At 37.8% G+C, this 24950-nt stretch overlaps 2 protein-coding genes across 4 annotated transcripts in view; one reads left to right on the forward strand and one right to left on the reverse strand.

The window, feature by feature from the left end:
• Window positions 1-5183: 5183 nt before the first annotated feature.
• On the forward strand, window positions 5184-10150 carry dusp12 (dual specificity phosphatase 12). Of its 2 annotated transcripts, XM_015380892.1 has the most exons (8): window positions 5184-5287; window positions 5778-6045; window positions 6152-6265; window positions 7884-8002; window positions 8112-8211; window positions 8333-8424; window positions 8605-8684; window positions 9827-10150. In XM_015380892.1, the coding sequence occupies exons 2-8, from the start codon at window positions 5783-5785 to the stop codon at window positions 9968-9970; spliced, it is 912 nt and encodes a 303-aa protein (XP_015236378.1). In that variant the 5' UTR covers window positions 5184-5287; window positions 5778-5782; the 3' UTR covers window positions 9971-10150. The 2 variants fall into 2 exon arrangements, with proteins under 2 accessions (XP_015236378.1, XP_015236379.1); XM_015380893.1 differs by lacking the exon at window positions 5184-5287 and having other exon boundaries at window positions 5693-6045.
• Window positions 10151-22770: 12620 nt separating this feature from the next.
• Window positions 22771-24950, reverse strand: part of LOC107088592 (olfactomedin-like protein 2B) — a 13748-nt gene continuing 11568 nt past the window's right edge. For both annotated transcript variants that reach the window (XM_015380874.1, XM_015380873.1), the window contains exon 9: window positions 22771-24113. In XM_015380874.1, coding sequence (XP_015236360.1) covers window positions 23721-24113 — 393 coding nt within the window. In that variant the 3' untranslated portion in view covers window positions 22771-23720. The remainder of the gene's footprint in view (window positions 24114-24950) is intronic.

Here is a 24950-nt window from a genome sequence, read left to right on the forward strand (position 1 = left end):
GATTTCAGTTTTTTCACTTTAATGATAAATCTTCCTCATGCTTAAGGGTTACCTGTGGAGGGATCAGTGCTAGGACCGATTCTCTTTACTATATATGTGCACCTAATCAGTAGAATGATTAGACAGCATGGGGTTAATTTCAACTGTTATACTCAGCTATATCTGTCTATAAATCCAGATGAAGCTAGCCCATTACATAGATTACAGGCATGTCTTGAAGACATAAAAACCTGGACGACTCTTATCTTTCTCCTTCTGAATGCAGACAAAACAGAAGTTATAGTCTTTGGACCAGAGTCTTTGAAAAAGAAGGCGATTAGTCAGTCACTTCATTTGGATGGGATTAAACTGATCTCAGATAATAAAGTAAAACATTTTTAAAGAATGTCCTTTCATCTGCGGAATATTGCAAAAATGAGAAATCTGTCCAGGGGTGATGCTGAGAAACTAGTCCATGCATTTTTTACTTCAAGGCTGGACTATTGTAATTCTTTACTATCAGGAAGTCCACAAACTGTAGTTAAAATCCTTCAGCTGATCCAAAATGCTGCAGCCAGAGTACTGATGAAAATTAAAAAGAGAGATCACATCTCTCCTATCCTGGCTTCTCTTCATCGGCTTCCTGTTAAATCCAGATTAGAATTCAAAATCCTCCTTCTCACATATAAAGCCTTCAATGGCCAAGCTCCATCTGACATCAGAGATCTAATTGTTCCTTATGTTCCTAACAGAGCACTTCGCCCTCAATCTGTGGGCTTACTAGTGGTTCCTAGAACTTCTCAAAGTAGAATGGGAGGCAGATCTTTTAGTTATCAGGCTTCTTTCCTGTGGAACCAACTACCAGTTTTAGTCTGTGAGGCAGAAACCCTGTCTACTTTTAAGGTTATGAGTAAATCTTTCCTTTTTGATAAAGTTTATAGTTAGAGTGGCTCAGGTTATCCTAAAATATCCCTATATTTATGCTGCTATAGGCTTATAGGTTGGAGGACATAGGGACCCCTTTTTCATCACTCTGCTTCATTTTATCTCTGTTCTCCCATTCTGCAGATTTTTTTAGTTCAACGTCTAACATTAAGCTCTCTCTGCTTTTTCTCATAGTAGCTTCATCGGGTCTGTTCCCGTTTGGCTGTGACACCAGCCTTGAGAGAAATGTCAGCTGTGCTGCTGCCATCAACACCTTTGTTTCTAGATGTTTGAGCTTGCTTTGTTTTTCAGTGTAGTCCTCTTTCAGTGTAGTTCTCTTTCATCCTCTGACGTGGGGGGTCGCTCTGAGCTGGTCTGCCTGGCTGTGTTTCCTGGACAGGGCTGCCTGTGGAGCTGGTTGACAGTTTCCTTTTGTATCTCTGCTTTTTTTTCAATGTCTGCTTCTGTCTCCTTGAACCCCAGTCGGCCTCAGCAGATATCCACTCACACTGAGCCTGGTTCTGCTGGAGGTTTCTTCCTGTTAAAAGGGAGTTTTTCCTCTCCACTGTTGCTACAAGCATGCTTGGTGTGAGGGATTGCCTTCTGGTCAATGAATCATTGCAATCAACAGTTTTTTTTCTTTATGTAGAAAACTTTGAATCAATTTGACTGTATGATCTGGTTGAATAATGTCTGTAAAGTGCCTTGACACTATAGAAATAGACTGAATTGATGTACATATAAACTTTAATCTTCAGGAAATTATGTCAATGGTTGTTTAAAACTTTTTAAACCTTACAGTTGTACCCCACTGAAACTAAAAATTCATGCATTGCTGAGTTACAAGATATTCATTGAGAAGTTGAAGAAGAAATAAAAAAATATGTTAGGGGAGTTGGATATTTTGGATTTTGTTTCAAACTATTTATTCTCCAGCATTTATCTTTTCCCACGGACCAGGAAGCTGGAGTACATAGAGAGATATAATGCATGCAAACCCTGTGAAGAAAGAGAGCAGGCCGAGATTTCAATCCAGGACATTCAAAGAAGACTTCTAGATGAGCTAGTGTTTTTTAACATTTGATTCTTACATCATCCCGCAGCAATGAAAATTCATTTATTTCATTGGTTTCTATTGAATTTAAGTTTGCTATTTGAATCCACGGAAACAATCTTTGAATGGCATCCTGACCTAGATTCACTTAGTCGGAATAATATTGAATTGATCATTTAATGTCATAATTGAATTTATTATGCAAAACCCAACATGTATGGGCCTCCTGAGAAGACATATTTTAATTGATGAAATATGGCAACATTTTTAGACCATTTCTTAGCTTGTGTTTAAGAAAGAAAATTACTTCATGATTCTCAATTCTGTCCTTTAGACCTAAAACGTGATACCAAATGTATTTTCTTGACTGAATACTCGAACTGAATGGTTCAAGTATTCAGGATCCAGTCTGAAACTGAATACATGCTTAAAGCCTGTTTATTATACACTAGTTTGTGTGATTAAGATAACAGAACACAGATCATTTAAATAGTTTAAAATATGAAACCTTCATATTCAAATGTGACCATTGTTCTACCAGATGGACAGTCCATCTGGTAGAACAATGTTATAATCGTTGTGAGTCAACAGCAACAACACTCTTAAATACACCCTCTTATTTCCTGTTCACCTGCTGAACTTCACTGTGATTTCTGTGTTATTCTTCATATGCTTCCTTTCTAGCACTTAATTATGCCCTAATGAGTGCTCACACAGAGGCGTAGTCTAAGCAGAGTTGCATTGTATTGGCCAGACGGTCAGATTAAAGAACCCATAAAAACTTTATTGACACCCCACACTATGACCATGTTCAGACTGTGGGACTTGTGTTGGCGGGCTGCTTACAGCCCCACACATGTTGTCAGCAGACAGGACACCAGACAGACATCATGTGTTTAAAGTGAGTTCGGCAACTGAAATGTGACAGAAACAAGCACATTTAACACATTTAACACATTTAATTGATGTGCTTTAATATGTACTACAAAGTCAGTCGGTCTCTGCAAAAATAACATGCCTTGCTCTTTCTCTAGCTGCCTCAATGGTAAACAGGATAACCATAAATCCTCGTTTACTTTATTTGCTTTAATTGCTGATGGTAACAATTCTGTGATGGACTGAGCACTTACATTACCTAATGTGTTTGGTATCTTCCTCTCTTGTTCCTTCTTCTCTGTTTTATAAGTGAGGTCACTTTCATGGTTAAGTTTTATTTTTCCAGTGCAGAAAGAATGACCTCTTTTTATTTGCTATTGGCCTTATAAAATGAACACAATGAGGCAGTTTTCATTTAAAATTTCCCATTTTATTACCTAATTTCTACAGGTTCTTTTCAGTCAGATCCAACTAAACAAGACAAATATACATTCCCTATATTTTGCTCTATATTATTTCCCATATGAATAAATACATATTTATACAAATAAAATCTCTCTCACTGTATATGTATATTTGGATAAAATAGAAAGAATAACCCACAATCTTGACTATGCTCCAAGATGATGGTATCCTTAACCATATTTTGTTGTATAGCCTTTTAAGGCAATCACTGCAATCAAACTGTCCGTGACACTTCTACTCCTCTCTACAGGTATTTTGGTCCATTCCTCATGAGCAAACTGCTCCAGTTGTCTCAGATTTCAAGGGTGCTTTTCAGAGACAGTGTGTTTCTGTGCCTTCCAGAGATGCTCCATAGGATTTAGGTCTGGGATCAGAGAAGGCCACTTCATACTGTAGCAATCAAATCCTCTCTTAGCCATTCTTGGCTGTTTTTAGCTGCGTGTTTTCAGTCATTATCCTGTTCAAAGACCCATGACTTGTAATTGAGATCAAGATTTCTGACACTGGGCAGCAAATTTATCTCTACAATCCCTTGATATTGTTGAGATTTAATTGTAACCTGTAGGTATTCAAGACACCCTGTGCCAGATGAAGCAAAGCAGCCCAAGAACTTAACAGAAGGTCCTCCATGTTTCACAATAGAGACAGTGTTCTTTCCCTGAAATGCTTCATTTTTCTGTCTGTGAATGTAGAACTTATGTGCCTTGGCAAAAGAAGATTTGTGGTTTGTAAACATGTAGTTTGGTAAATACCAGTCTGTCCTCTTTTTGATATGTTTTCAACAATGGTGACCTCCTTGGTCCTCTTCCATTAAGTCCATTTTGACTCAAACAACAACAGATGGTGCAATCTGGCACGGATGTTCCCTGAACTTGAGGTTCAAATTTAAACTCTTTAGAAGTTATCTTTGGCTCTTTTATTACCATTCGTATTATGTGTCTCTTTCATTTCTCGTCAGTTTACTTCCTGTGGCCACATCCAGGGAGGTTGGCTACAATCCCATGGATCTAAAAAATGTCTCCAACTGTAGTCACAAGAAACTCAAGCTTGGAGATGGTCTAATAGCCTTCATCTTTAATGTCTAGACATTCTGTGTATACAAAATGACAAAAAAGTTTGTCTAAGTCTATAATCTATGGCTAATTGTTAAAACTACTGATACAATATTACATCATGAAAGATTCTTATGAACATATATATTTATACATATACATAAAAAATATAGTTTTTATGTATTTTAACTTTGTAATTGTTTATATGTTAAATACAGTAAATGCATCTTATGACATTTCTGACATTTCTCTACAGGTTACAGGAGTCAATTCCCCTTACTCTCTCTTCAAAAAGGACAAGACAAAAAACACCCAAAGCAATTCAAGTAAATCACATGTACTTTATGCTCTTCCTTTATGCTGACGAAATGAAATGGTCACAAATCAATAGCTACTTATTGGTATTTACCCATATCTATGGTCAGAGCTTTAATTAATAAAATTGGTAACTGGACTCAAATTGTTTAAAATAGCCTGATAATGCAGGGATTTGTGTTGTAGAAGATGGTATGATATTAATAATCGTAAAAGTAAGGCAAGACTTGTTTGAATAAAATCCCAATGTTATTTTCTAAAACTCTGTATTGTGGTTGTTTTGATACCGTCAAAATATGTATTTTTGCATATGGTTAAATTAATACTAAATTAAACAGCATATTAGAGGAATATCTGTAGAGCAAGCATTTCATATCTAGCCAAAAAAAGGAAACAGAGCGGAACTCAGGAAAGATTTGTGTTTTTAGCCGTACCCTTTTAATCGACGAACCAAATATAGAACTTTGCCTGTTTGTTCCACGTTTTTTTAAGTTAACGTCAAATTTTCGCTAATCAAGTTCACACCACGTTAAGTCGGAACATTTATGATAAAGGCTTTAAAGAAAGGATTTAAATCTGTGGAGTTTTTTCGTGTAAATAGGAACCTTATTTAGTTTAACAGGTGAGTCGGCAAATTGAAACACAGCGGGCTGTTTTACTCTGACTAACTCCTGACTTCATTCGAATAGTTCGTTATATTCTGATTGCAATAAGTCAACACAACCTTCACTAGTTTGGACATAAGTATTTATATTGTTTTCACATTTGATGTATTTAACCAAATGACCCCCAAATACAAGTTGTCCGAGACTTAGATGTGTTACGGTCACTGAACTTTGGTGTCAGATGGGCTGTTTATACCAGTTAAACAGATCTCTAGCTCAAGATTTTAAATGGACATTCTTACAAAGGGTTAAAGAAGAGACGTATTTTAAAATATCAAGAGTGTATTAGTCACTTGGGCTTTTATTACATGTCTGCATCTGATTCTTTAGTATCCAAAATGTTTATTTATTTTATTTTATTTTATTTTTGCACGGAAGACGGTTTAGATTATTTCTTTAAATAGTAAGAAAGAAAAAAAGCTGCATTTTCTTTCCTTTGTCTGTCAGCAGTCATGCTGCTGGTGGACACCGGTGTTTACATCGGTACTGCAGCGGATCTAAACGACAGGCAGGCGCTGGATGCTGGCTCTGTCACCCACATCCTGTCCGTGGACTCCGTGGACCCCCGGCTGGTGTTTCCTGCAGATGCAAAACTCCGCATGAAGTGGATAGATGTTTTAGATGAGGCCACGTCTGACCTTCTCAGTCACATGGATGCCTGCTTTGACTTCATAGAGGAGGCGGTTAAAGGGGGCGGGGCAGCCCTGGTTCACTGGTGAGGATCAGATAGTTTAAACTTTTCCTTTTTCAACTGTAGTCTAACTGGAACTTTACCTGTTCTTTTTTTTTTTTTTGTTGCTTTTCTTTATTCCTTCTCTCAGCCAGGCGGGTCGGAGTCGCAGTGCCACCATTGTGACAGCTTATCTGATGAAGAAATACCAGCTGGGCTTCACAGAGGCCTACACCAAACTAAAGAAGGTCAAACAGGATGTCCAGTGAGTCTGTCTGCTGTCCTCACTTTACTGACAGAATTTCATATGGTCAGTTCTTAGGTTATAACCTGATTGACATTCCGTATTTCATTTCATGTAAATGCAGTGCTGCATTAAATGGATAAATGAGTGTAATGTTGGCAATTCTTTGCAAAAACAGATGTTTTCACCTTTACTTTTGGAAGAATAACCATTGAAAAGTTAAAGCCCTACAAAATAAAATGTAAATCCTGCAGCCAAGTGGAATCTGTGTCCTTAGCACAGTACGTTGCAAAATTATCCATAGACTTTAAAGCTTTTTCAACTACTTTTCACATTAAAACCACAAAGTTCAGCATATTCTCTATGCCAACACATGTTTGCTTAGGGCAGTGTTTCCCAACCTTTTTGACTTGTGTACCCCTCTGGGCATTGTGTCTTACCATGAGTAACCCTCTTAGTCAAAAGGATTGATGATTGTCCAAAAGTGGAACATATAATAACTGATTATAAAATAAAAACTATTTACCTAATCTTTTAATTTGAGCATTTAATTCTGAGGTATTTTATGCTTTCGATCTCAAATAAAAAACAACATAAATATGTTGCCTGGAAGTTAGTAAGACTTAGACTTAGACAGTATTTATTGTCATTTTGCATACACAGAGCGTATACAAAATGAAATTTCATTTTGTACAGCTCTCATGACATTTCCATTATTTGAGCTGCATCTGGTCACTGCTGCCAGGCGCTGCCATGATTCTAAGGAATTAAGACAAATGCAAAATAAAATAATTTATAAAACCTGAGTAACTCTCTTATAATCACATTTAAACTGAATCAATTAGGAACAAAATAAAGAACAGAAATTATAATCAGACTGACTTAATTAGTTTTACTCTTGTTCTCATCGAAACACCTGAGCTGCTTTGATGAGCTCCGATAGCTCAGTGTGAAAAACAGCTGATTCCACAAACAAAACAGATCCATACCCTATTTTATTGTATTACATGAGAAATAAAATATTACTCCTTGCAATGCACTCACGGACCACATACACACATATTTTCTCGTGAATCATGACCAGATTTCTTTTACTAAACTACTATTTAACTAAAATGCTGCCATCACTATGTTCAGGGTGATGTGTTGTTAGTTTTTAATCACATAAATCGTTTTTTTTTTTTTTGTAGGTAAAAACATACAGTCTTGCTCTTATCTAACAGATCTCCAACATCCCCATTAGAAATAAAATTATATTAGGTGATTTTTCCCTTCATATCTTATAAAAAACTTAGAATTAGACTTCTTGAGGTTTTATTTCACCAATTCCATTTATGTCACATTATCTCGTTATTTGTAGCTGATAGTTAATAGATCTCTAACAGTTCTGCTGAGTCTCAATAGATCCTCCAAAGTTATCACGGTCCTCCTGGCTGCTTTTTTTATCCTTGTCTGGCCCATCAGGTTAGGCACGGACTGTATTGGTTTGTATTTAGCCTCTACCCTTTCGTTTTTAAGATGCTATGGTTAGAAAGAGGCTCTGTGATATGTTTCAGAGATAGTAAGACTCCTGCATTTAGTTGTTAGTTACAGATATCTGAGTATCAAACACATGATCATGTTGGGTGATGTGTTTCAGGGTCAACAGTGGCTTTGAGGAGCAGCTCCATCTGTATGAAGCCTTGCACTGTGAAGTGGACCCATCCAGTCCTGTCTACAAACAATACAGACTGCAGAAGGTCACAGAGAAATACCCTGGTAATTTCAGATAAATCAAACTCCTCGTATTTCACAGCTCATTATTGTGCTGCATCTCTAAGCTGGTTTCTGATTGCTTCGACCCCCTGGTCTCTTTATATGGGAGCAGAGCTGCAGCAGGGTGCAGCAGAGTTACCCAAAGAGATTTTTGCCTGTGACCCCGCCCACTCCAGCTCCTCTGAAATGTCTTACAGATGCAGAAAGTGCAGGTAAGTAGTTTTCCAGCACACACACAGCTCATAGTTTGTTAAAGGACTTAAATGTGTTACTGCATTGTTGCTCAATCCCCAGCATCCATCTGTGTTCTTACCCTCACTGTCTCCTCTTCAGACGGACTCTGTTCCGTGGTTCCAGTGTTCTCAGTCATGCTGTGGGAGTGGGAGCCTCAGCCTTCAGTCACAAGAAGCCAAGTAACCTCACTGGTAGGAGAGACGCTTATCTGACAGAACAAATCATTGCCACCATCTTGATCTGTTCCTGTTATAGGGAGGCTTTGTATTAGATTTTATACTTTAGAAAGGCCTTTTTATGAAAGTTTCAGGTCGTTATCAAGCAAACACATTGAACTTGGAGTGTCTCTGCCACTGTGTTCATTCTTTCAGGAGACGTCCAGTGTACCTCGTACTTCATTGAGCCAGTGCAGTGGATGGAGCCGGCTTTGCTTGGAGTGATGAATGGGCAGGTAATGCACAGTTGGCAGGATATAAACAGAACTAAGAGACTTTAATGTCAGAATTTGGTCTGAAATCGTAAAGAACAAGGAAGAAGGAAAGTGTTAAGGGAAATTTTGCTGTTTTTTTCCCAGCAGATTTAATGAAAACTGAAAAGAAAAAAAAAAAACACTATCATCTGTTTGTCTGTGATTTGCTGTATTCTGTTAAATATGACATACCTCAAAATGAAAAGCCATGATGATACTTTCTATCAAGAAGGAAATATCTTCTCAATTCAGGCAGCGGCTACAGAAAAATAGCCACCTGCCTAAACTTGAAAATGACTCCCCCAAGCGGATTAATAATTAAATGGCTTTTAAACAACTGGAAGAACCACACTTATCTTGGCACCAGACCAGTCACCAAAGCTCACTGTGAGCGAGCTGCAAAAAGGTGGCAATAAAGGTTCTCCGTATCAACCATTTATTTTAAGTTCCTCCTGTCTCTATCAGTCTATGGGAAAAAGACGGGTCTCATCCTGGACCGATTGACAGTCTATCGCAGAGTAGAAATGTACAAACATGCATAAAGATGCTTAGAGATAATTTAGATACACCATTTAACCTAACAGTGATATTTTTGGATATGGGAGGAAGCAGGAGTACCCAGAGAGAATTCACACTTGCACAGAGAGAACATGCAAAGAAGGTCCTAGCTTGGGTATCAAATTGCTGCAAGACAAAAGTCCTACTAATTGCGCCTCCATGCAGCTTTTAGGTCAGTCTACTGTCGAAAAAACGAGCCACTAGTGCCAGCAATATAAAAAAAAAAGAGCATTATAGATGTGTAAACACTAACACAGACATATGCGTAACAAAGTCGCACACATGCAGGTGTACACAGAAAATGCCACTGTGAGGACAGCCTACTGATTGCCAGGGGTTTGGTTTTTTTCAAGATTATTTTAAGTCTTTATTCAAAGTCCTCATTTTTATGTGTTGCATTATAAAGAAATGGGACATTTTAAAATATCTGAGTTAAAGTTTCTTTAAGTCGAGCTTTTTCATCCCAGGTAATAAAGTGTTGGCAACATGTTAATTAAAGACGTTTGCTTTAATATGAGTTGTCTGGATAATCCTCCTTTTACCAGAACTAATTTGTGTGTGTTTAGCTGCTGTGTCCAAAGTGTCGCTCCAAGCTGGGCTCGTTCAGTTGGTGCGGGGATCAGTGTTCATGCGGCAGCTGGGTCACGCCCGCCTTCCAGCTGCATCGCAACAGAGTGGATGAGATCCGGCAGCTACCCGTTCAAAAATGACACACACCTCACCCAGGAAATAATCTTAATGATTTATATATATCCTGTGCATTTTAATGGTATGAATGAATGCAGTAATGTATTTCCAGTGAGCAACATCTATGAATGTTCTAGTCATTACACATGTGACTGTAAATAAAATAAATCTGTAGATTTTGTATTTAAATAAAATTAACTGGTACTCAGTAAACCAGTCCAGCTGATTCTTCACAACTTTACTTATTTCTGCTACATTTGAATGGATGAAGCTTTGAGTCGTTGAAGGTAGTGAGATAAATGAAGAAAAGAAAATCTATCGAGAAAATATAAGTACCTTCCTGGTTTGTGGAAACCTTCAACGAAAGCTTTATTAATGTCACTTTTTAATACCTGTTTCTACATTAGCAGCCATTTGAAATTGCACTTCCTAGTCAAACGCCAGCTGAATGGCAGCCCACTTCCCCTTGAACTTTTACAGCGAAATCCCCTCCAACTTCCAGCCACTGGAGTGACCCCCCCCCCCCCCCCGCACATTTTCTGACTCCACCCTTTTAATAAATTACAGGGTCTGACCAGGAGACGATGCTTCTCTTTAGATCTTAATGTCCACTAATCAAGACAGAATATTTTAGTACAAATATTGATGCTTAAAAAGGAATTGTAGGGGACCAGCCAAGGGCTCAACAAGAAAAGTGGGGAAAATATGAATGGCTACAACTGCATTATTTTTATTAATTGCTTTTATTTTTTTTCTATTTAATTCATTTAAAGCACTTTATATTGTGATAGTACTGAAATATGCTTAATAATTAAACTTGCCTTCTGTAGAGATTGGATTTTGGGTTTATGACTCTCCTGTGAACAGATTTTCACACCTTTGCTGTGAATCTCTGCAGCTCCTCTCAAGGCACCATAAGAGCTTCTTTCATAAGAATTGCTCTCTTTGTGTAGCAGATGTATCCATATTTTGTTAGCTTTGCTGTCATAATGTTATACGATCATAACCTGCTCTACTACTGCACTCCACAGATCTTCTATCTAGAAAACCTCCATGAGAAGTCATATTTAAACTTTGTTGAACTCTTGTAAGGAACTTCACAAACCTGTAGATGTTCAGGTGAAACTGATCTTCATTAAAGACTTTTTTAACAAGGAAACAAACAAATGATCAATGCAGTCATATCAGTAAGAAGCTAAACTGATCCTATCTGTGTGTGTATGAAGTCAATTTTCAGTCATACGTATTTGTGCGTTATTACTGTGAATATGAAGTCGTAGAGAGAAATAAAACCGAGAGTCTGTAATTGTAGATATTTCTAGCTTTTAAAATTTCAAAAGGTTACATTCCTCCAAATTTTTGAGTAAAAGTGCACAAACTGTGTTCTTTGAAGCACAAATTAAAAAAGTTTTTCGTCTTCAGTTATGCTTCAATTCCAAAACTATTATTGAAAAACTATTTGTGGCTTTGGAGTTTTGTAGTTTTAGATATTTTTTTCTATCTTCACGATTATGAAAAGGATAAGTTATACCTCTTGGAATTCTGGAGAACAGCTACACATATTGTGCTCCCTCAGTGATAAATAAAAAATCTTTTGCGCTCTGTTTTGCTCCAGTTCACCTAAATTACCTTCATAAGTGTCTTCATAAATATTCTTTTTCCGGGTGGATCATCAAAATAAGTGTTCCTCCTAATTGTCAATCATTCTGGTGATATGTTTACATAAGGCCGTCCTAAGTGATCATCCCCATTTTCACTTACCCGTTGTGAGTCTGACATAGTGGAAAAATTGCAGATTGAAAGTAAGTAACAGGATTTTGAACTGAATTCTGAACTTGACAGGGAGACAGTGGAGCTGCTGTAGGACTGAGGTGATGTGATGGAAAGAGGAGTTTCTAGAGATGATGTGAGCTGCTGGATTTTGGACAATGGTCAGTTTTGTAGTACTGCACTAAGACCACTTGATGGCAGATTAGTTCCGCTTACAGCTTGACCTCATAAAGAGAGCTAGAGCTTTTCTTATTAAAATTTCCTTTTAACATCATCTAAAGTTAAAAATATGCGATGGATTTTCTAGAGGGAAATACATTCTAATAGGTAACCACATCCCAGTTACCAAGCCGGAATCCACAAGACTATCTTGTGGATGTTTTGCATCATAAACAGGCTGTTGTTTAAAATTTGCTTATGTTTGGCAGGACTGAATATAATCCTAGTGAATCAAAGTTGTATATTATTGGTTTAAACATTGTTTTTTTTAGTGAAAGTATCTACATTATGCTGGAGAGTGAACAGTTTGATCTGAAGTGACTGCAAAGGATTTTATCAGCTTTGGAGGAATTACTTTATAACCAAAACCTTTTTTCCAAATTTCAATGGAGTCCTACTGAGTTATTTCCATCCATCCATCCATCCATCCATCCATCCATCCATCCATCCATCCATCCATCCATCCATCCATCCATCCATCCATCCATCCATCNAGAATGGAGATAAAAATGATTTCTTTGCAAGAAAATCATGTGATGTCAAGATGGACATCCTCTTTAGTGTCTGTAAAAGGGGTGATATTGTAGAAAAAAGGTAAAGTGGGCGAGGTGAACATACAGGTGTTGGGGTGAGAATAGGAAAGTACAGAGCAGGTGAAAAGTTAGGAGATGCTGAGCCTGAGTTTCTTGATGGTAGACAGGGATGAAGGATAGACTGAAAATCTAAAAGAAGTACGGATGGACAAAGTATGAGAATGCTTTAAAAGCTACTGTGAGCAGGGGGCTTATTATGTACAGTTCTGCCAAGTCACACTGCCATGATGGCAGTCATGCAACGATATCATCTAAACGACCTAGAAATAAGTAAAAAAAATATTAAATTAAGTGTATTTACCCTTAATTTGAGTAGGTACATGAGATAGTTTGCCAATGGAATGAGTATTTTTACTCTTAAAATAAGATAATTATAAGCACTTGAAATAAGACAATGCAGTTGTGTTTTCTTATATTAAGTGTAAATTGTCATGTTCCATTGGCAAAATGTCTCTTTTAACTACTCAGTCCAAGAACAAATGCACTTATTTTAAGAAAAAATGACTTATCTAGATTTAGATTTTGTCCAGTGTGTTTCTATTTTCAGAACCTTTAGTACTTGACCATGAAAGAAAAACCTAAACTGTAGGGTTAATGAATTAAAGGTGTTCGTAATTGAAATCAAAGAAGGGTCACAAAGTGCCGGTGTTTTATTAGCTGAAATCTGAGATCTGTTTACCCCAAGAGATCTTGGAAATGCAGAGGTGTTGGTGAAGGCCCACGCCAGGGCTCTTTTATGCTCCTGAATGTCTACAGCAGAGTGTTAGCTAATAAAGCTGACTGTGAAATATTGCTGTAATAAAAGTAAATGCAGTGATTCAGACACCAGATGTAGTTGGAAAGAGAAAAATATTGCTTTGCTGTTGCTATACATGAATATCTTGTCTTTTTGTGACCAGCTATTATCCACAGTTTTTGTAAAGGACGGAAATAATCAAATTCAGATCAAACTGAAACAAATGTGATAACTGGGAGTACCTCGTTTTATGTACTGGATCCCCTGTGTTCAACAAATCCCTGTTTTGAAATATAAAAAGTTCTATTTCAAAAGACTAAATTTGCCATGAATTGCGCAGTTTATTAGTTATAGACTTAATATTGTTTAGTAGTTTTTAGTTTGAGGGTTCATTGGTATCTAAATCACTTGGAGATGGAAATGCAGCAATAAACCATAAAATGCTGATTTCTAATCTGTTGTAGATATTGTGATAACATAAATTTCTTATATATCTTAGGTTAACATTTTATAAATAACTATAACAAATTACATTTAGTGCCCGAACTGAAACCACTTTGATTGTTTTTTGGTCCCAAATATAGGACGGCTGAGACCAAAACTGATTAAATGGAGATTCTTTAGAAATGGAGATGTATGATACCTTTATTCATTTCTTTAAAACACAAAAAAATGTTTTAAATGTTTTTGGCATAAGCGCCACCTTAGATTGAGACCAGCATGAAAAGTGTGATGTATGCATTTTTGGTTTGGAGATGTTTTAGCACATTGTGTTTCAGGAAACACAAAGATTTTCTAATGTATTTTTAATATAATTCTTTGTTTTAGCAGTCGTTGAAACCAAGCTAGGGAGTGTGTTCTCTGGCCTTTCTTTGTCCCTCCATTCAAACATCTGCATGTCAGGTCAGTAGGTCTTTAAACTGTGGATGATTATCTGATAAGTTGCCCAAAATTTACCCTGCCATGCTTGTCCCCACTGACTCCTGGTGAAGGAGGCCAGCGGATTCAGGAAAAACAGGTTGATAATAATAAAACTAATTTTATGGTGCCGGTACCAGCTTTTGATTGGTGGAGCAACAAAGCAGTCTACAGAAGACAGGAAAGCGAGACAGACAGTGGGGTTAGTCAAAAGACTTTTATTAAGAACTAGTGAAACGGAGTAGCATTGGCTAGACCGTCTATCACAGGAAACTCTGGTTTACAAGTTCAGTCCATGCCCAGAAAACAAGGTAGGGTCCAGCCGGTGGGTTGCCAATATGATGCGGTGGGCGCTGCCTAGATTGTTCCAAATGCTGCAGCCCTGGAGAAAGGAAAACAAGCAGGAGTCTGAAGACAGGTCGGGCAAACAGATCAGAACAAGAACAGGCAGGCTCAGTGGTTGAGAGGCAGAAACACTAAGGCTACACTCGCACTGCAGGCCTTGATTGCTCAATTCCGATTTTTTTGTGAAATCCAATTTTTTTGCATTGTTGTTCACATTTCCAAATAAATGCAAGGTGTATGTGATCTCCTGTGTGAACTGCAGACATACAACGCAAGTGTCCTGCATGCGCAGTAGAGGATGCGATGACGTCACAGACCAGCGTGCTCTATGTTTATGGAAGTAAACATGGATGGTAGCGCCGGCGCGCATCTAGCGGTCTTTTCCAACCATAAAAACTCAATCTTTTCAATATGTTTAAAGATAAATACTGCTCTCCGCATCATCATCTGCCATGGTTGTTGTTGCAGAATAGTGACCTTTGTCGGGTATAAATGACATTCAGGTCGGATGAATGCGACCTGGCCGTTCACACACAGGTCGCATTTGAAAAGATCAGATTCATATCGGATTCAGGATCACATAGCCAAGTGGCCTGGGTCGCACTGGAAAAAATCGGATCTGTATTGTTCAGACTGCCATGAAAATATCAGATCAAAAAAATCGGATTTGGGTCACTTCAGGCTGCAGTGTGAACGTAGCCTTTGGTACGCTAAGAACACTCTCGGAATTGGCTGGAGAGAATAATCTGGCCCTGACGATTGGGAGCAGCCAGCCTGAATAGAGACAGGAGCAGGTGGATCAAATGAGCAGTAATGAGAAACCAGGCAGAGTTAGACAGGTGAATGAAATGAGTAATTAAGCAAGTCATCAGTGCCAAGATCATGACAAGTTAATAACTTTTTGTGTTGATTCTGTGAGGTGTAGTTAATGTTCTCCTGATGCGAAAGCTCTTTCTAAAACTAAAGAGTTTTGGGGTCTTTTATCAAAACAACAGAATAAAACAAACAAAAAACATAGGTCCATATATTAATGTTACTACAATTTAACATCAACCATTATAATAATCCTTATATATTACAGTATATTAATCCTTTTAATGCCAACATTTGAGTAGCTTTAAGGGTTTGTTCTTAAGATGCATCCTGTCCAGTTCAGGCACTTAAAGTCTGGAATGCTCTTACCTTCTCCGTAATTTGGTTTAATCGTTCAAAATAGCAGCAAAGACTATTTTTATTCAGACTCTCTCTTAGAGAGGGCTTTACGCTTCTGAATTTATGTTTCTGCTCTATTCAGCTGCCTTTTAAATTGCCTGTCACATCTGTTAATGAATGTTTTTATCTTTGCACTTTATCATTGGCTATCTTAATAAATCTAATCCTGGTGTGAAGGAGTCGCATGATGGAGCATGTGAGTCAGGTTTAAACCCCTGACCTTGGTACTCTGTGGGCTCTGTGTCTTGGCTTATGGGAACTTTGGGCAGGAAAAAGCTCCCAGCAGAAATGTGCTGGCCTTGTTGGGCTAAAGGGAAAAGTGATTATCACAATTTGTGGTTTCTGGCATTATTTAAATACATTTTTAAAGAAGTGCAATTCATGCAGTTGAGTGCAAGAAGCCTTTTTTTTTTTTACTTTCCAGATCATTTTGCATTTTCCAGGCAATAGACAGACATCATGAGACTGAGGTGTGAATTAATACACATTACAGTCAGACTATTCCAAGCCTTCATATTTTTCCTCATGTCCATGGATGCTTGATATTTCTCTCATCTCCATCCCCACAGCAGAAGCCTTATTTCTGTCAGTGCTTCAGCCATCTCCATCTGAGGTGCTCAGAGTGAAAAAACAGATGTTGAATCTGATGTCTGGTTTGCTCATCAGCTCTGTCCCCTGTCTCCTTCTCCTTCTTTCTGCTCAAAGGTCCTGTTTCCTCTCTCCTCAATTATTTTTTCATTCCTGCCTTCTGTGCTCACTCTGTTCTCATCCATCACGTCTTTACTGCTTTCTAGTATTTCCTCTCCAACGGTTACTGTAGTGTCTCCTTGGAAACAAAAACATTAGATTGGTACAACAAAATTTAGAGCTTTCATCCTTAAATTTAGAAGAATGTTGAAATCAACTGAAGATGGTTTGAAGCTTTTTCACACATGGTATCCAAAACACTACTAACTAGTAAATAGAAATGTTGAGCCAAACTCTTATCTATGTTTTTAGCTCCAAGCAAAAACACATAAAATGTAAATATCAGTCAAATAACTGGGCCCTAAAACGTCAACTTAGTTTAAAAAAAAGGTCCACCTCATTTAATCTCAGTAAGTTGTTATGAAAAGGTCCTCAGTTGGTTGTTTGTTAGCCAACTAACACAGAATAAACCACTCCTGTGAGCAAACATGGTGATGGTGACAGTTGTAGACTACATTACTACGTTTTTACTAACAGATAAAATAAAAGACCTTATCCTAATACGGCTGGAGTTTGAAGTTGACTGATATTTATAAATATCTTTTAACATACATTCTAAAGGCCAAACATTGAATTTGTCAGAGGGACAATCAGTTAAGGTCTCTTATACCTGCCCGTGTCATTGTAAAGAAGTGATTTAGTACTAGACTGCAAAGCTTGATCTAAGTTCGAGCAGTTAAATAAGATCATCTGCAAAAGAAATGCATATTTTACACTTAGACTCAACTTTATTTATCCCTTGGGATTACTCCTTCAGGGAAATTCTGGTCCCAGCACCCTGTATAGAGTAAAAAAGCAGTATGCCATTAGAGATAAAAATACAAAAGACAATATAAAAAGTGTATATAGTACAAAAAAGCAAAAAAAATTGTAATGGCCTGGAATATGTTTCCTTTAGACAAAAAATATCTGAACAGTAGAGAGCTAAGGGAAGACTATACAATAGTTGACTTGGATTATTGCACCTGCATTGTTACAAAGTAGTTGGCATGTGTAAATGCACAGTGGGAGACAAAAATATTGCACATGAGAGGCAATAGGTAATGTTTTGCTCAAGATGTCCAAGGAGGAGACTGCTGACTCTTACCCCTCTTCCTATCATCTCCTCCTTGTCCCTAGTGAGGAGTTGTACAGCTTGATGGCTTTAGGAACAAAGGAGTTCAGCAGTCTGTTGGTCCTGCATTTGGGGAGGAGCAATCTCCCTCTGATCAGACTCCTCTGATTGGTGAAGGCTGAGTGCAGAGGGGGGCTGGCATTGTTCATAATGTCCAGCAGTTTCTTAAGTGTCCTTGTCTCTGCCACCGTCTAACTTCCCTTGCGCAGCTTCTCCTGTTAATATGGTATAGCCCTCCGGAGCGCCCGTGACCAGGCTGACATAAGCTGTCACTGCTGCGAGCCACTTTTAGACACAGCAGGCAAACCTTTGGCAAGCCAGGCGATGGGAAAAATGGAGAGGACGATTAGAAAAAGATAGCAGAGAAAGTGTGGACTGCTGGAAGAACCACAGTGAGCTGGTGAAAGAAAAGTGAAATGGCGTGCTCAGAGATGACCCTGCACATTTTGATTAGGTTTGGCTCAACCTACTGCTGTGAAGCAGGATCCACCACCATGCCTTGCAGGACAGCCTAAAGCCCAATTCTGTCATTAAGCCACAAGATCAGGTGTTTTATAAAATATGTGAATCAGGAAATTGTCTATATACTAAACTGAACAATTGTTGTTCTCTACTTCAAAAAACACTTTAGATTTTAAAAGGAAAAATGTTCTATTCTTTTTAATATATTTTTTTTATTTAAAAATTGCATAAAAACCTAATTTTATTTCAGTGTAAAATTCTGTTTAAAGTAACAGATTATAATTAGAAATGTCTCCGGACCTTTACTCATTAATGATTTTCTTTATTCGACCCCACTGAGTTTTAATTGGTTACCCCTGGTTTAGGTTAATGGGAGGATAAGGTGGAGCAAAATAAGCAAACCTTGAAACAAAGCTCTAATAGGCTGTACACGACTTGAGACTGGAGGCTAACTTAACATCAGGAAAACAACTTTAAACATACAGTTAGAGGCACAGTTAGTTAGACTGACCCAGTCAAAGTCCAAACCCAAATGCAACTGAGAAGCTGGGTAATGACTTGAGAGCAGATATTCTAGAATATATCTTTCTAGAGTTAATTACTATTCAAAACTTGATAAATATTTAGTATCTAAATATGTGAAAATGATAGAGGTACAGATAGAAAAACTTGCCATTGTTTGTGTAGCTGTTCAGGCATTTAAACCTTTTGCTGCAGACATTTTACATTTTTATTTGCCAAAAAAAAAAAAAGCAAAACATATAAAATGTCTCTCAACATTACAGTTAGATGCTTTGTTGGCTGTAATCTGACATAATGTGACATAATGAATGAAGAAAAAAAACACAAGGGCATATTTGCAAAGCATAGTAGATTGGAGGAAAAAGAAAAATGTTCTTACAACATAAGCAGTAAAGATTATCAACTGGTGCAACCGCAGCATGACTGCTAATACGGTACAATTCAGGTTATATAACTGATGAGAGCACTTGGCTAAAATAGCTTAGCATGCTTTATATTCACCAGCAAACCCACAAGTGTCCTAAACCAGGGTATTTCTCTAAGGTTTGGTCTAAAAGTTAGGACAAAACCCTCACCAGTCGTATTTATTATAATTAGAACTACTTTGAACCCAACTCAGCAAAATACCAGAGATAAAACAAAATGCAGTATTGAAGATGCTAGAAACAATATAACGATGCCAAAATAATTGCAAAACGCCTGTTTTGAATAGGATTATTCTGTTCAGATAAAAGTGGCAAACCAGTCCTATTTGACTCAAAGCACACATGTGGAGGAAGTTGATTTATCTTGCTAATCCCCACTGGCACTGACCCACACCTGTTTCTAATGTTCAGCTGCATCTGTGGAACAAATCTGTAGCAGAAGAGACTCTGCTTCAAGTCTATTTTTATGGAGTTTGGTTATCTTTACGTCATTTGGCTATGATTAATAGAATAAAAACTATTTCAGTGAAACTTTCTTGTCCATCAGAGAGTTCATCCGCTTTAAGCCCCGATAGTAACATACAAACAGAACGATAAGAAAACGTATAGAAGCAGGAAATAAAACTCCAAACTTGCTCTTCATCCTGCGCTACATAACATTTGGTTTTTGTTTGTAAAATCACTTATAAAAAGTTGTGAGTTTCTTATGTCTGCTTGCTCATTCCCACACATTTCCCCTGACTTCTAACTTCCCACTCAGCCTTATCTTCTGACACTTAACCTGATATATTTCAGTACTTTTCTTTTCCCTGTATAATTTTTTTCTCTAAACCACTTCAGCTGCTCTTTGTCATTTTACACAGTTAAATATAAATGACCTCTGTGTAACTGGGTGTTTTTTGTTTTTTTTTTACCCATAGATCTTGATCCCACATCGTAGAATTCCTGTTTTAACCTCCAACTCTTTTTTAACTTTGACAGATTTAGCTCAGAGGGACACAAAGGGATATGCATTTAAACTCTGCTGTTATCTTTGCAGAGGCCATGTCTGTGTGGATGTGTGCTATGAAGCAGAGCTTCTGTAAAGGATACTTAGTCTGTTTCTTCTAGAGTCTCTCAGTGCATGTGTGGTCCTTCTGCTCACAGAAGGTTTGGTGCCAATGATTTAGGGACAAGCACTTTTACTGAACATGCTCTCTGGCCGCTGAGCTTCTGGGGTATGCTGAGGGTCTGAATGAGTGTCTTTCTCCTGCTTCCTGCTTGGTGGTCATTTACCACACACATACACACCCACACACTCACAGACCACCTCTTAAGCACAAGGCTTACGTAACTATTGATGTCAGCCCCAGAGTAAAATTTCAGTGGAACATTTTTCGCAGGAATTATTGTGTTTATGAATATTATACGGAGATTTATGTTGTTATGCATTTTTTTTTCAGTAAGCAATGCTGCACACAGACACGTACAGTGTTCGATTCCCATAAGTATTCTGTATTCTTGGAAGAAGCAATGTTCATCAAAGTTACAACAATCTTTTAAGGTATTTCTCTATCAGCTTTGCTCGCCTACCCAAATTTTTTTTTCAACTAGTCTACCAATTCCGTCGGACTGGATAGAGAGTGTCGTGAATATTGCTTTTCAGTCATAGCTACTGTGTTCAGTTTAGGTATGGACTTTTATTAGGCCATTTAACACATAAAAATGTTTGTTGTAAATTCCTGACTGTATTTTCATGGTAACATTCTTGCTTGAAGGTGAACTTCTCTGGTCCCAAGGCCTTTTGATGCTCCCTGACACTGATTAACACACTTCCTGGTGTTGCACATCACAAAAAACCTCACCTGGACTGTAAACACCACCTCACTGGTCAAAAGGGCACAAAAGTGCATGTACTTCCTGCAGAGGATGAGGAAAGCCCACCTGCCCCCACCCATCCTCACCAGCTTCTACATAAGCACCATGGAGAGCATTCTGACCAGCTGTCTCACTGTGGAGGCTGCAGCGCCTCAGACTGGAAGAAGGTAAGGATAGTTGTCAGAACAGCAGAGAAGATCATCAGGGCTCCTCTTCCCTCCATTAAAGACATTTCATCCCAGCGCTGCGTGTCCCGAGCCCGTAACATCATGGATTACCCAGATTCTAAAACAGCTTCTTCCCCACCACCATCAGACTGCTGAATGTTGAATAAAAAAATAAAAACTGCAAATCATTTCTCTGTCCTATTTTTACATTTGATCACCATGTTTACATTTGATCACTGTTGCACTTTAGGAGATGGAAATGTCTTGAGAGTTATATAAAACAAAATTTCCTTTTGTATAAACCCTGTGTGTACAAAATAACAATAAAGTTAGTCTAAGCCTAAGTTCTGCATTCCTTTAAATCAAGACTAAAAACACATTTGCTTAGGATTGCCTTTGACTGTTCTAGTTAAACAGTTCAACTGAAACGTCATTAGTTCAACTTTTTTATTTTCTTTAGTCCCACTGTTTTTAATGTTCTTTTTTGTTTCTGCATTTTTTATTTTATTTTTTTCCCCTACTTGCACTCGTCTTTGTACTGAATTGTGCTATACAAATAAATTTGCCTTGCCTTCCCTAAGTCATTTTTTACAGTGCTGGAGGTAAGTTTAGGATAATGTGAAGCTTTTTCATAAAATCTGAAGTTACATTTCTGCTGAGCAGAGCGCCTTAACCCACATAGTTGCTTTGTTTTACCTGTTTTTTTTTTTTTTAAACTTCCAGCTATCTTTATTTCAACCAATTGCTGTCTTCAACCTCATTTATGAAAGCCACGTTTGTGGCTCTCATTGCTAATAGTTGTCCTATCAGATTCTCTCACCAGAGCTAAGTATAGGTCTTACATTCTTGCCTGCTTTTATTAATGTGCTCATTACCTAAAATGTCAGCTTAGGTGGAGAAAGATATCTCACTTCCCATCCAGTTCTCATAGACTATTACAATTTGATGGATTAAAGAGTGAGATGCCAAGATTAAGTTATTTCTGTGACCTTTATTTGCTTCACTCTTCTCAACTCTTTTCCCTCTGTTCTTTCTGTTTTTTTATGATACTGTTTGTTCGCTAATGTTTCTGACAAACGCTTGATTCCTTAAAGAAGAGCTGGATTTATCGGCTATAGATTCTATTTACGAACTACTATTTTCTGACCTCCAAAGGCAGCAAGACTATATGACTCACTTTTAAAATTGTAGTTTCAAATAGGCAGGTTTATCATTTTCTTCTAGAGCAGTGTATATGCCCTTAAGCTTGCTCTATTACTTAAAATAAATTACTTTTGTGACTGAATGGAGTCACCGTAGAGACTTTTAAAACGCCTTTGGACGAGGCTGAGTTTCCAGCAGGGTGACAAGCAGAGCTTAATCAATTTCCTAGAAGGTTAATGTGAGAGACGATTCTTTTAAATCTACGTGTCTGAGGCTGCAAAAGCCAAAGGCTGTCTACATTACCAAAAAGGGGATCTGCCTTCCTTTAAGAATCTACATCAGGCTTTCTACACACAAATGGCCTCGTCTGTGCCCCGAGCGCTCCCAGTCGGACGTACACCAGCATCTGGACTTATTTTCCACTCTGGGAATCTTCCAGTGGCTCTGCTGCTTCCAGGAAAACTAAATCAGCTCCCAAAAATAATGTCCACAACAGACTGGACAGGCATGCAGACGGTGAACAAAAAAAAAGAAAAAGAGAGGGACTACAGAAAAAGAACAGCCTATTTTGATCTTTTCAAACATTTTATTATAAATTAACAAAATGAAAAGCGGTCATGGTCAACCTTGTCTTGACTTGGGGTTGGCAAAGAAACTGTGCAAGGTATAAACTTTAAATAAATGTCTTTACATTCTGTATCAAAAGTCCAAATACAGGAAAAGTTACAACAAGCAAACATTTTAATGAAACACTTAACTGCATCATTTTGACTTCAAGTAAAAACTTTATCCACTTGCTCAATGCATAATGTTAGTTTTGACAAAGTGGAACCCTTTTTTTTATTATTTAAACTTTCAGTAAAATGGATGTAACTAAAGTTTATAGAACAAAAAACACTACCTGATTTTAAAGTACTGTATCTGGTCTCAAGGATTTACTAATTTTTTGTCCTGGCAGAGAGCCAGGCTTAAGACTTTCTTAAGAATTAACTTTAGACAAAAAATATTTATTTATCATCAGGATTTTCCAAGCTGCTTCAAAACAGATAATATATACCTAACTTCACAAGGTTATAAGGTCACAGATCGATTTTAAATAGTGGAAACCTTCAGAAAGCAGATGTTTTCTGGCTGTTTCTGAGCCTCAATTCATGCCTAATATGTGACTCTGTCTACACATCATCACTCTGTATTTCTTAATCATTTCTGTTTCAAATGTTTTATTTACATCAATTTGATTTCTTTTATTTGCATCTCTAAAAACTTGTATTTTAATAGCTAAGTCATGCATGATTAATTTCTCAGTATTTTCTTTTAAAGCATGAACTTCCAGGGCGGCTGCTGCACAAAGGCTCAGATCGGATCATAGGAGGAGTATTCAGAGCAGATGTGGCGGCAAAAGAAAGTCAGCTGACAGATCTGCATTCACAAGAAAACAAAACACTGTTGACTTTCACCTTCCGTTAGAATCTTTCTTCATCTGTCAGCTAAGTACGATCTTATGTCAAACTGAATTAAGAATGTATTCTCTTTGTCCCTCATTTTACAAATAAGCAAAGATGACATCATAGTTCATCTGGTGTCCGCCATCCCAGGCGTAAAGCTTTTTGTCCAGTGGGTTGTAGGACACCTGGGATGTATGTGAATGCATGTTTGTAAATGCTAGGCTGGGTACAGTGTGTGTGAAGGTGTGCGTGTCATAGGCGTATGTAACGTTGGCGTAACGGCGCTCCATGCTATCCACCCCATACAGCACACCACAAACCAGGAATGTGTTGCCATAGCGGCCGCGTCGGAGCCCTGTACGGAAGGTTTGGATGGGCTGAAGGTCTCGGTGATGAAGGTGGATGAGGAGGATTACTTCCTGGTGGAAACCCTCTGTGTCCAGAGCGGGGTACAGTAGCCAAAGGCCAGACTCATCCACGGCAAACTCCACCTGGAAAATCAACATAACAAATCTAATTACACACGAATAGACGTATGCAATAAACCTTTTATTGAAACATTGTTTTAAAAAAGGTGTAGGGTTATTAGCAATTTAAGTTAATATTTAGAGTCAATGAGGACAGATAGTTTTTTAGACGCCTTGTTGTCTTAGTTCTCATAGATTCTTGATTCTATAAACCCCGTCTTTTCTGATTTAATTTTAAGTTGGAGAAGCTGGTGTTAGAAGTTCTGACCCTTCTGTCCACTGGAGTAGTCATCCGAATGCAGATTTAAGTTGAAGTTCTCATTATCAGAGCTAGGATGGGCATTAGTTACCTCTGTCAAGGTTTTGTTTTTAATCATGTTTATTGGTTGGTTGTTTTTGTAATGAATGAAAAGTTAGGAAAGGATTTAAATTATTTATTTATGTATTTTTTACAAGAGGTCTGCCTCCTCAAAAGGAACAATCCATTAAATTTTGGGAATGATCCAAATCATAATTAAGACACAGGAATTCTTATCCAAGATAGGAATAGTTGGTGGAACAAGCAGTTCCCCCCTGAACCAGAGGGTGGCAGCAGTGAACATTGAGGGCTTCAGCTTCAGACTCTAAAAGTTGGAAGTATTATACTGAGGGAAAAAATACAAAAACACAGAAAAAAAGGAATGTGGTTGTTTTTTTGTTTTGTTTTTTTTTTAGCAGTTTTATGGCACAGCTATGAAGGATGTAATAAACATTTTTAGTAGAGATTATCCTAATACCAAGGAACCAAGGGCGTAGGTTTGATTTGAACTTTGGTAGGGACACTATTGGTCTGGTGTCATTGATGCGATGCAATATGCATGC

This window comes from Cyprinodon variegatus, unplaced genomic scaffold, assembly GCF_000732505.1.
Source record: "Cyprinodon variegatus isolate N-32 unplaced genomic scaffold, C_variegatus-1.0 Scaffold224, whole genome shotgun sequence".
In the NCBI taxonomy this organism is placed as follows: Eukaryota; Metazoa; Chordata; class Actinopteri; order Cyprinodontiformes; family Cyprinodontidae; genus Cyprinodon; species Cyprinodon variegatus.

Bases quoted from the DNA above. Each gene is read 5' to 3' on its own strand.
- dusp12 (XM_015380892.1), top strand. From the start codon at position 5,783: ATGCTGCTGGTGGACACCGGTGTTTACATCGGTACTGCAGCGGATCTA. The intron at 8,003-8,111 runs GTAATTTCAGAT...ATATGGGAGCAG, and splicing joins GGTCACAGAGAAATACCCTG to AGCTGCAGCAGGGTGCAGCA. The intron at 8,212-8,332 runs GTAAGTAGTTTT...TCTCCTCTTCAG, and splicing joins TACAGATGCAGAAAGTGCAG to ACGGACTCTGTTCCGTGGTT.